We start from the raw sequence: 12,206 nt of genomic DNA, 5'->3' as shown, positions 1-12,206 counted from the left end.
ATAGACTTATCCATTGTGTCATAGTTGGTGCACCAAATAGGTTGGCGTGACTGTTCAAATGTCAGATAGATGATAGATACGAGGTGTTGTTTGACACCAAGAACTCGCATTATCTCATGTCAGAAGAGATGGAATCAGAAATATTTTGATACAAAGGTGGCTAGATCTACCTCTGCTTAAGGAAAATGCTCCCACTTGATCTCACACTGACGCCAGACATCTTAAATTTAGAAATAATTAAACATATCAGAGCAGCACAGTAGACAATATATAAATAACTGTTAAAAGAAATATGAGCAAAGAAATAAGATGTTTTAAAACTATTTTAAGACCAATTACGTGTCTATGATTTTCATAATGATTGTGGTTGAATGTATGTGTTCGCTTCCTTCCCTATTAGTTTGGAATATAATTTCTTATCCATAGCTGCCTACACAGCCAGTGAGCCAGGCAAGACCACCGTGGTAGTTACATCCATAGATAGCCATACTAAAGGCCTTTATTATGGATATCTGTGATTACATCATCATCCCACAGCATCCAGCAATGAATGGCCAGTGCTGATGACGTCACTACAAGGCGGGGTTGCGCCATTTTGAATGTTGAGAGTGCAGGAGCCAGGAGCCAGGAGCAGGAGGAGGAGGGTGGGTTGCAGGAAGAAAGCTAGAGAAATCTTAAGATTTAAGAGTGAATTAAAGGACTACCGAGAAGAAATTATTTCCGAGGTTCGTCTTCATCCATTCTCAGGCGAACTGCTTTTGCAATAAAATAAATCCGGCAAAGTTATCTGGATAGTTCTCAGACCAAAATTTAGCAGCAGAAAGCGAAGGTAAGTGCCGGAAGTGACGAAATAGCGGGCCCTGAAGCGTGATTTTCCTTCAAAATACAACTAGAATAAACTTTTATTAAAGTTTAGTAAACATTATGGAATAAAATGGAATTTAATTTAATCTAAAAATGTGAAATATACCAGATAACTTCATTTCAAAGTGCAGTTTAAACTGCACTTTGAAATTAAGTTATCTGGTATATTTTACGTTCACTTTAGCATCATGATCTCAATATGATTAATAGATTTGTAAATAATTTATCAATTTAAGGCAGATTAACATATTAATTTATTTAAGGTTTTAATTTCAAAAATGTTAATGATATTTATTTTATACTGTGAATCAAATGGGTTCTTGTATCTGTTGTTTTTTTTTTTTTTTTATGAAAATCAAAAATAACATTCATTGTTGGCACATTAAGTAACCTAAGGATCTTTAGACAGAATACAATGGGCATTGCTCCACTGCACACTGGCAAACACCAGAGAAGCCTGCTATATAAAGCTCACCTTCCCTTCAGTATTAAATATTTCAGTATCATTTACCATTAATAAGTTGATTGATAAATAATGCTGAGATTGATAGGTTGGTTAACCATTAAAGGAAGAATGTATCAGCCACAATGGATGGAAAACAAACAAACAAAAAACAAAAAAAACAGCAGCAACATTAAATAATATGCCATGCATACATGGTAACAGTAGACATTACAGATTTCCAGAAACATTGCATTGTGCAAATATGTAATTTATGAATCCAGGTTGGCAGACAAGACCCAGAAGTGCTTCTTGAAAAACTGTAATGGAAAAACAGGTGACTCTTGGTATTTTAAGATTTGCAGTATAACTGCAAAAATATTGCTGTCAGTTTGTTTTCCTTGCAAAAAGGAAAACTGTAATGCAAAACAATTCTGTGTTCAGGATGTTTTTTATCTTGAGATGGCATGGACCCCTAAATATGATCATGCTCATGTGAGGGACCACATCCTAAAATTGAAAAGGCAGCTATATATATATATATATATATATATACATACACATACATGCATACATATATACATATATATGTACTGTGAAAAAAAAAATATGTGTCATATTTGTCAAATATTATTTTTGAAATATTGCTATTGTTACATTGTTTTATTTTTTTTTACATTATGTTTTTTTTACGCACTATTTCTTGGGTTTTAATCTTTTTTCCCTTTTTATTTATAAATCTTATATTTATTTAAATCTCTTTATATATTTAATTTAATCAAATTTTTATTTATCTGAATTTTTTTCTATTATCCATTGTTACATTTATACATAGTTTTTCTCTAATCTTTTCCACGGACCCCCTATGCAGCCCCCAGGGGGTCCTGGACTTTAGTTTTAAAACCCCTGACTTGCATTAATAACTTTGATAATGCAGTAAATCTCGTTACTAATCACATAATCATTTACTTTTATTACTAAATCTAGTTTTACAATTTTATTTGCTTTTTGTTACCTTTTTTCAGATTTTTCAAAAACTCCAAGCACTCTTATTTTGAAAAACTGCATTTCCGGCGGTTCACTTGGAAATCTTGCCTTGGTTGCTGCCTTCACACTGCTTATCAAGACTAGGGTCCGACATCGCCACTCTCGCCATGGCAGGTAACTTGACAAGTTTATGAGCTGCTCAACCAGAGATTGTATGAAAACAATGTGATTATAGTCATTTCTTCTATTTGTTAGAGTGATCACAGCGGTTGTACCGAAACCACCATCGGAATATCTGATTCACTGACAGTAGCCTAGCCATTTTAGCTGCCTCGTTTCCCTCCAGTTAGCCAGCAAATCGGCAAAACTGATTTCAGTCGGTTTTACTGAAACGTAACGAGCGTTTTGGGCTTGTGTTCAGCAGTACCTTCTCTGTGATCGTGCATGGTGTTTTACTGATGAGCTGCATTTGCGTGGGAATCTGTCTGGCTAACGTTAACCCACTCATCAATTGTTAGCGGGGATGCGCGGTCAGGCTACGGGATTTTTAAATATGTCGGTTATAAAGATGAATCTGCGTTGGGTAACATGTCCTTCTTCTGTATATGTGCATGTATCACCTGGCCTGATGTATAAATCTGCTCGACATCTCGGCCTCTTTAAATCAACACCTCCATTAAACTAGCGAAGTCGAACCGGCTTCTGCAGACAGAGTCATGTGGAGTCAAACCGCCGCGCGCTTTAGAATCAGCGAGATCCGCACGACTGTCAAATTTAAATGTTTTCTTAAACGTGTCTTGCATTTTAGTGCATCAGTCTTATTCAAAAGACAAAAATCTTAATGATCAGTCCTAAAGAGGTGGGAGGATTCAGGTTTTGTGGTTTAAGAATTGTAATAGACTTTTTAGAATTGAATATGTTTTCATATTTTAAGGATTTATGCAACATTATATGTACATTTATACACGCACACACAAGTATTTTGTTTTAACAGAATTTACTCCAAAATACTGAAGTATGGTAGTGAAGTAGGCTACTATTACTCAAATACTTTGGGCGTTTGTTGTTCCTGTCATTCGGTCTCCTGTAGCCACTTGCCCCGTGGACAAACCCAACCAGTTTCGCTCTGCCTCAACCAGCCACTTAGGATTTGCCTCAGCCCTTTTCTCTCCCTCATAAAAAAATGATGCAAGAGCTATCATTTAAAATTTATATGAATTATTGTGAGTGCATACCCTATTATAGTATTGTTTCATTTTTGGGTGAAGAAGAAAGGGTAAATTTGTTTATTCAGACGAGAACTCTCTGCCTCGTTTTCACGCTAACTACTGTGCATCAGTAGTGGCATCGTCATTTGTAGTATTTCTGTTATTTTTCTTGTTTTGTGCTATGGAAGGATGTTTTACATCAAATCCAATATAAATGTTCCTGATATTGCTTTAACACGCTTTTCTAATTTCAGGAGCCGGAGGCGGGGGAAACGATGTGCAGTGGTGCTTTTCACAAGTGAAAGGGGCGATCGATGATGACGTAGCTGAAGGTGAGTACCTGTCTGAATAGTATCTTCCTGTCTAAACGGGAATTCATGGACAAGACTTTATGCCGATAATCAGAAAGACACTAGTTGTGTCCCAAATAATGTGTTATACACTAGTGGTTCTCAACTGGTTTGTCCATTGGACCACATTTTCCCATGGTCAATAGGGCGCGACCCATTTTTTTAGAATTTTGACCTAATTCCTAAATATACTATCGGGCCTCACCTGCCAGTGAAAATGTTCTGGCCATAAATGTTTTTCACCAGCCATGAAACAGCAGACAAAGCAGTAATGACGCCTGAATTTTAGATACCAGTGGAAAAATTACAATCGTCAATTTCGATACCACAGCTAAAACGATGGAATTGTTTGGAATTCGGAAACCTAACCATTTCGCTATTCAAGGAAAACTGCTGCTTTGAGTACATTAAAGGGGGGTTCATTTACATTGATAGCCTGGTATTATAATTTATTTGCTTTTGGTGTACTTTGAAGTGGGTAAAACTGTTTGTAATGACAGGCTAGCAGTTACCATTGACTCGTGCTAGCCTAGCACTGACGAACTATGCAACTTGAATGACTGGATGGAATTTTTTGAAAACTGTCTCCACTTATAAATAACATTAAGGCTCAAATGAGGCCTGATGTTCAATATTTCCAGACATACCACACTTTTTTTGCTTAGTGCATCATCCAGGTATTTAATGTGCACTACTTCTAGTAGGAATTTTCAGTGTGAACTACAAAATGAACAGTGCATATATACACACATTGAGACAGTTGCTGTCATGTTTATTAATAGTGCTAGACAATGGTGAAGGAACAGCTTGCATATCGGTATTTTCCTCTTAACAGCAGGATGTCAAGTGAGAGACTGTGTGTGGTATATTGTTTGACCTTTAATTCTTCAGACCTCTCCAAGAATAAGCGGCTCTGCCGCCCATTGTGTCTTTAGCAGCTAGTCGGCTAATTTATTAAGCTCATACCGTAAAACTTCAAATAATAGCCGAGTACGCCTGCTGCACTCATGGTACGGCAGTAAAGTTTCTTGATTATTAGGCAGGAATGAGAGTATAGTTCCTAGCCGTATCAGTCTGTACCAAAGTTGACAACAAAATGTACAATGAAATGTGTACCTTACTGTTAAGATGGATCAGATGTCTATATCTTTTGTGGGGACGAGGTGGAGGAAATCTAACAAATGTCATATCGTATGCACATCCCTTTATATAGCCGACATCATCTCTACTGTGGAGTTCAACCACTCAGGGGAGCTGTTAGCCACAGGGGACAAAGGCGGACGAGTTGTCATCTTCCAGCAAGAGACCGAGGTAAAGGGTCAAGCGATCCTACATTAAATCTGCTTTCGTTCCCACATGTCTTTCTCACAAAAATGTATATTTCTTTTTCCAGAACAAGAGTCAGCCACAGTGCCGTAGTGAATACAATGTTTACAGCACATTTCAGAGCCACGAGCCTGAATTTGACTACCTGAAGAGCTTGGAAATCGAGGAAAAGATTAACAAGATCCGCTGGCTACCACAAAAAAATGCTGCACAATTTTTATTGTCCACAAATGGTTAGTAGAGGCTGAGCATTGGGGCATTTTGTGGGTTTCCTGTTAACGTTAACCCTTAGCCCTAGGAGTTCAAGAAATACTTATACTTATGTTCTTTAAAATTTAAACAAAACATTTATATTTCATTATAATGGTTGTCAGTGCATGTTAAATTATTAAAAGTTATTAAAAAATAATTGCATTTCAGTTTTTGCTGAAAATAGCCACCAAATGAAGATAATTCTAAGACGGTACATTATTGTGGCTCTTTATTTAATTTAGTTCATTTAATTATTTTAATGAAATGTATAGTCATTAAGATGTGTGTATATATATATATATATATATATATATATATCCTTTAAAAATTGTCTAATAGGGTTAGTTCACCCAAAATGAAAATTTCATTAATGACCCGTAAAATCTCAGTTCATCTTCAGAACACAGTTTAAGATATTTTAGATTTAGTCCAAGTGCTTTTTGTTCCTCCACTGAAATTATATGTATGATAGACTGTCCTTGTCCAGAAAGGAAATAAATACATCATCAAAGTAGTCCATGTGTCATCAGTGGGTTAGTTAAAATGTTTTAAAGCGTCTTAAATACATTTGTCCAAAAATAACAAACTTCGACTTAATTTAGCATTGGAATTGTCTTCTGGTTCCGTTGTCAAATTAACCCTTTAACATTATCTTCAGTTCTTTTACATGACCCTTAATATCAAGTAACTAACTAACACATCATTTATTCATACGGCAGATCATTTTGGGATTTTTATTTTTTACTAATCAGTTAAATTAAGATGCTAAACGTGTACTTTAATTGGTCATGGGTTTCAAAGTTCAGCACTTTATACAGACTGATTTATGATTATTTAATGATACTTATAATACAGCCAATACAGAATCCTCCATATATTCAACTGGCAGTGCATTGGATCACGTCTGTGAGTTGATTTAAGCTCTGCAAATTTCCCAGATTTTTCTCTGACTCAGTGAAGCGTCTCTATGCTGTCTAAAAATATGAACTCTCTGCTGTGTTATGCAACCAGTGTATATTTAAAACTCTTTTGAATGGATCGAATGCCAATGTTCTGTTCACCCACATACTGGAGAAAGATATTTATGGGACGGAGTTCATATTAGACGTGGGAAAAATGACCAGATGTTTTCGAAATTTGGTGAAATGTGAACTTATTTTGTTATGCCAGTCAAACTACCTCTTTTTTTTTTTTGCAGTTAACATAATTAGTTTGGCATGGGTTGTAAGAGTCATCAGAAAGTGAACGTTGTTCTGTACCTTTGACTGCAGATAAGACTATAAAGTTGTGGAAGATCAGTGAACGTGACAAGAGACCAGAGGGATACAATCTTAAAGAGGAGGATGGGCGCTACAGAGATGCTGCTAACATCACATCTCTACGGGTCAGTCTTGCACGCTTGCCATGTATTACACTACCATTCAGAAGTTTGGGGTTGGTAATATTTTTGTCTTATGCTCACCAGTGCTGCATTTATTTGATCAACACTGCAGTAAAATGGAGCTTATGAAATCCGTTTCAGTTCTTTTCCAAATTTAGTTTTTTTTCCATTTTGATTTTTTTGCGACAATAGGGCGCCATAATTTTATCTATTTTATCTTTTTAAGAAATTCTGCGGCGTGTTTAAATTTCTATGGTTTCGTGCCTTCATATTTATTATCAAAAAAGGTGGTAATCAAATGGCATAATACATGAATGTATTTTATCTTTGAAAATATAATAAAATGAAAAGTGAACAATTCCTTTTATTTGTTGTCAAACAAAAAAACAGATTACATCACATGATCTTTTAGAAATCCTTCTAATATGTTGATTTGGTGATCAAGAAACATTTCTTATCAATGTTGAATCCAGTTTTGCTGCTCAATGTTTTTGTGGAAAGCTTGATTTTGTTCTTTTTTTGATAAACAGAAGATTATTTGAAAGCTTTTGTAGCATTATAAATGTCTTAACTGTCACTGTAGATCAATTTAATGCTGTTTTTTACTGTAAATTTGGTAAAAAGGGTACTGTAAATTTGTGAGTGTATATATATAAAATATATTTATATCCATTCTGTATATATCTAATGCCACTCCATGACAGTTACAAATTCATAAAACACTTGTGATTTAAAACTTAATTAAATGGCAAATAAACGTTTAAACTGTTTGTGCAGGTTCCAATATTTAGGCCTATGGATCTCATGGTGGAGGCCAGCCCGCGGAGGGTCTTTGCCAACGCCCACACCTATCACATCAACTCCATCTCGGTCAACAGCGACAATGAGACCTATCTGTCAGCAGACGACCTGCGGATCAACCTGTGGCACTTGGAGATCACAGACCGCAGCTTTAGTATCCTAGAGAGTGATTTCTTTGGTTAAAAGCATTGATTTGGGTTGTGAATGTCACGTGGAAATGTCTGAAAATGACATTTGTGTGGATTCAGCTGTTATGTGGCTTTAACTCTGCATCAGACATTGTGGACATAAAACCAGCCAATATGGAGGAGCTGACGGAGGTGATCACAGCCGCAGAGTTCCACCCTCACCAATGTAATACGTTTGTCTACAGCAGCAGCAAAGGCACCATCCGCCTTTGTGACATGCGTGCATCAGCACTTTGTGACAAGCATTCTAAATGTGAGTTATAAGAGCCGACTACATCATATGACACTTTATCAAATCAAAGCTGGACAATTGGATTGTGTTTTCTAAATGGTATATAGTGTGATGTCATGTGTTAGTTACTACAATCGTTTTTTCATCTACTTAATCCAGTGTTTGAGGAGCCTGAAGACCCCAGCAACCGCTCTTTCTTTTCTGAAATCATCTCCTCCATCTCAGACGTGAAATTTAGTCACAACGGCCGCTACATGATGACCCGAGACTACCTGTCTGTCAAAATCTGGGACCTAAACATGGAGAGTCGACCCGTTGAGACATACCAGGTGAGAGTTCATAAATAGTGCTTTAATCATAGATTTCGTTTTCGAAATTAACACTGCTCTGTTATCTTGTGGATTTTACTACTGTACAAAGAGCAAGTTGCTAATATTTTGCTAGTCCTGGATTATGGATTTTTTAAAAACCTATGGATTATGAATGTTTACTTCAAATATCTTTAGAGAGCATTAATATTCTTTCTATTTTAGCCTAAAATATTATGGAGTGCTAAATTTGTATGTAAACTTTTTCATTCATGCTCAATGTCAGAAGGTGACTCCTATTTCCGTGAAATACATACAGATCCATCAACAGAAACAAACATTAGTGGAACTCTGTCTCGTCTATTTTATTCGCTGTTGTTTTCACCAAACCATATTATAGATGTCGTCAGATTAACTGTGATGCAAATGCGTGCAAAACCCATTACACCCCTAATGTATATTAATCGTCAAAGAAACCTGAAAAATTAATGTTTACTCAAAATAAAAAGTAGTGTTGTGTTAAGTATTGATGAAATTGAAAACAGTTTTGTTGCTTAATATTTTTGTAGAATATTTTTTTTATCTGGATAATAATTTGAATATCTATTCATCAAAGAAACCTGAAAAAATTGTCAATAATTTTAGTATTGTATATTAATGTACAAAATACATTACAGTACAAATACATGGCGCTGATATTTTTAAATAAATATTTTCAACTTTGACAGTAAGAGTTTTCTTGATCGCCAAATAAGCGTATTAGAATGTAGTGTATATATTTAAATAATCTTATATCTACAATATACTCATCTATGTTGAGTATATTGTAATGGCAAGAAAATAGTTCCTTTTGATAATTCCATAAGAAAGAAAATTCCAGTGTGTGCATGAAAAGACTTGCAATTAATATTTTTGTCAACATTAGGGGGCGCTTTTTTCACTATTTAAAATTGTAGGATTAAATGTCACTCATTGTTTCAACCCTGTATGAATTTCTTTCTTCTGCTAAAACCAAGAAAAGATATTTTGATGAATGTCAGTAACCAAACAGTTGATGTGCCCCTTTGACTTCTATAGCATTTGTTTTCCTACTATGGAACTCAATGGGGTCCATCAACTGTTTGGTTACTGACATCAATCAAAATATCTTTACGCAGAAGAAAGATATTCATACAGGGTTGAACCAACTTGAGGGTGAGTAAATGATGACAGAAGTTTAATTTTTTCAGTAAACCATTCTTTTTAAGGTTGACAAAGTCAGTTTTGCCCCAATAATTTGGGAGTGTCTTAACACACCCAGATATTTATGATTAACATTCATGGCTCAGATGAGGTCATTGAGTAATTTTACTGTACTTAAATGTCAGGTTTATTTAATACCTCTGATCTCCAGTAATAACTTTCACTGCTATGTCAGAGTTCATGACCTGCTTTTCACTCTTTTTTTCTGCCATAGGTTCACGAGTATCTCAGGAGTAAGTTGTGCTCTCTCTATGAGAACGACTGCATCTTTGACAAATTCGAATGCTGCTGGAACGGAAATGACAGGTTAGACTCTTCACATTCAGGGTTTGAAATTAACACCGTGGGTAAAAGTTAACTTTGGCATAGTAACATGGTGTTACTATGTTTACTCACTTTGCTGGGGACGTTCGTGTAAGCCAAATCTGCGTGGATTTAGCGCAAATACTCAACTCGTGAGTCATCGCGATCTATTAAAGACAGCGTATTGCACAGAATCTGTGCATTCCTGGCTTACTTAAACATGCTCATCACTACGTAACAAATAGTGGTACGCTTGTTCACTTTCATTAAAGCAATAGCGTAAATTAAATAGCATTTAGTTAACAGAAAAGACATTGCTGTTTTCCAACATCCTACATGTTCTTTGTACTGTATTGTCTGTCCACCTAAAACACATTTTTGGTTAAAAAAAAAAAAAAAGATAGTCCAAATTTGAATAGCCTATATATATATTTAGGGATTGGCATTCGATAAAACAGCACTATGTAGTTACAAGATGAATTGTGACTTATTGTATATGACTGTAATAAGCCTAATTTTCTATTTCAAACACTTTCTTGAGCTTTAAAACATGGACCCAAGAAGGTCAGTGAGGTAGCAGTCAACATTTAGTCCAACCACTGATCTTGCATGACTCTCCATTGGGGCCCAGACTGGCTCTTATCTCAGGGGAACCTCTAATCACTCTTAGACAGACCGAAAAACGGTGGTCAAGGTCAGTGGAAGATTGAGTTAGTATGTCATAAAGACACGTCAGTGCTATTAAACACACTTCTCATCTGTGTTAATCTAATAGTAGACTTGATTGCTGTTAATTATTATTTACCCCTTTTCCACTGACACTGTTCCGGTGCGGGTTCCTGGCTTGTGTCCGTTCTCATACCGATCCATGCATTTTCACTCTAGAAAAGTTAATTCCGGGCCTGACAGATCCGTTCAAATTCAGCCCTAAATACTTGCTGGTCTTGAACCAGAGCTGGTGTTGTGTCGAATTATGTGGTTATTTGACACCCTTGTAGGTGCTGTATTACACTAATCCGACTTACTCCTGATCCCAATCCTAACGCTACTGTCAATACAGTGCCTATTAGGGTCACAGAATTCGCCACTGGGTTTTGGACAGGAAAGTGTCATTTGCAAAAAAGGGATCCAAGTCAAGCAGCATATAGATGCAGTATATATATATGGGACGATTTTTTATTTATTTATTTTGAAAAAAGTTTTTAAAAAAAAGTAAATGGCCGAAACAAGCTTCCATAATTTTGCTACGCCTTTCTTTTCATTTTTGGTTATCCCGACTTTCAATGGAGAGACCGAAACCTCTCAGGTTTCATTAAAATAGATTGATTTGTGTTTTACGAAATAACAATTTTTATCTGTTCGCAAGGACATAAATTCTGTCATTTACTCTCATGTTTGGGTGAACTATCCCTGTAACTAGCCAAATCAGTTTTATTAAAGGCATTGTCTTTCTGGTTGTCGTCTTTTGCCTTAGTGTGGTGATGACTGGATCCTACAACAACTTCTTCAGAATGTTGGACCGTTCCCAGCGGCGGGACGTCACCCTGGAGGCTTCGCGCGAGAGCTGCAAGCCTCGGCAGGTCCTGAAGCCGCGTAGGGTTTGCGCGGGCGGCAAGCGGAAGAAGGACGAGATCAGCGTGGACAGCCTGGACTTCAACAAGAAGATCCTACACACCGCCTGGCACCCGCAGGAAAATATCATCGCCGTGGCAACCACCAACAACCTCTACATCTTCCAGGAAAAAGTGAACTAATACTGTCGTCATGGGGAAAGAAAACCTCCGAACCTCTCTCTCTCTGTGGAAACAAAAAAAGATGAACTCCAAAAATCATTTCTGTAACAATCTCCATCATATTTACCAACCTTGGTCTACTCCAGGACAGGATGAACTAGGCGATCCAACTTGGGGCTACCAATGCTTTAACTGGTTCAGGCTGGTCTGGAGAAGAGCGCAACCTGGCTTTGGCCTCTGTGGCACCATGACATGCGCCTCGCTCTGGTGATGTTGTGCCAACCTGTGTCTGTACCCTCCAGCCCTTTTCCCTTTACCCACAAGTCTGAGCCCAGGTACGAAATGGGCAGCAATCTTTCAAATGGGAGGAAATGGCAAGATTTCAACCATAGTTTTTTTTTTTTTAGTTTTTTTTTTAGTTTTTTTTTTGGCTTTGGTTTATTCAAGGTGTCTGTATAAAAACTAATTTGAACTCATGTGGATGTGTCCCTGTGTCCTTTAATCCTCGATATGTTGTTTGTGCCATTGTAAGCGTTTTTTAATCTTCTCAGAGAAACTGCCAAGTTGTTTAGCTTGTTTTAATTCTGTT

The 12,206-nt window shown here is 36.6% G+C and overlaps 1 protein-coding gene across 2 annotated transcripts; it reads left to right on the top strand.

Annotated features, from left to right (window-relative positions):
- Nucleotides 1-609: 609 nt before the first annotated feature.
- ppp2r2ab (protein phosphatase 2, regulatory subunit B, alpha b) lies at nt 610-12,093 on the top strand. Of its 2 annotated transcripts, none has more exons than XM_039677264.2 (11): nt 610-829; nt 2,332-2,467; nt 3,756-3,833; nt 5,065-5,162; nt 5,245-5,410; nt 6,701-6,813; nt 7,588-7,765; nt 7,888-8,052; nt 8,191-8,360; nt 9,796-9,887; nt 11,359-12,093. In XM_039677264.2, the coding sequence occupies exons 2-11, from the start codon at nt 2,461-2,463 to the stop codon at nt 11,636-11,638; spliced, it is 1,347 nt and encodes a 448-aa protein (XP_039533198.1). In that variant the 5' UTR covers nt 610-829; nt 2,332-2,460; the 3' UTR covers nt 11,639-12,093. The 2 variants fall into 2 exon arrangements, with proteins under 2 accessions (XP_039533198.1, XP_088982275.1); XM_089126149.1 differs by having other exon boundaries at nt 688-829; nt 2,351-2,467.
- Nucleotides 12,094-12,206: the final 113 nt, after the last annotated feature.

Source organism: Pimephales promelas, chromosome 23 (assembly GCF_988280905.1).
Source record: "Pimephales promelas chromosome 23, fPimPro1.hap1.1, whole genome shotgun sequence".
Taxonomy (NCBI): domain Eukaryota; kingdom Metazoa; phylum Chordata; class Actinopteri; order Cypriniformes; family Leuciscidae; genus Pimephales; species Pimephales promelas.
This window is presented reverse-complemented; position numbering and strand designations above follow the sequence as displayed.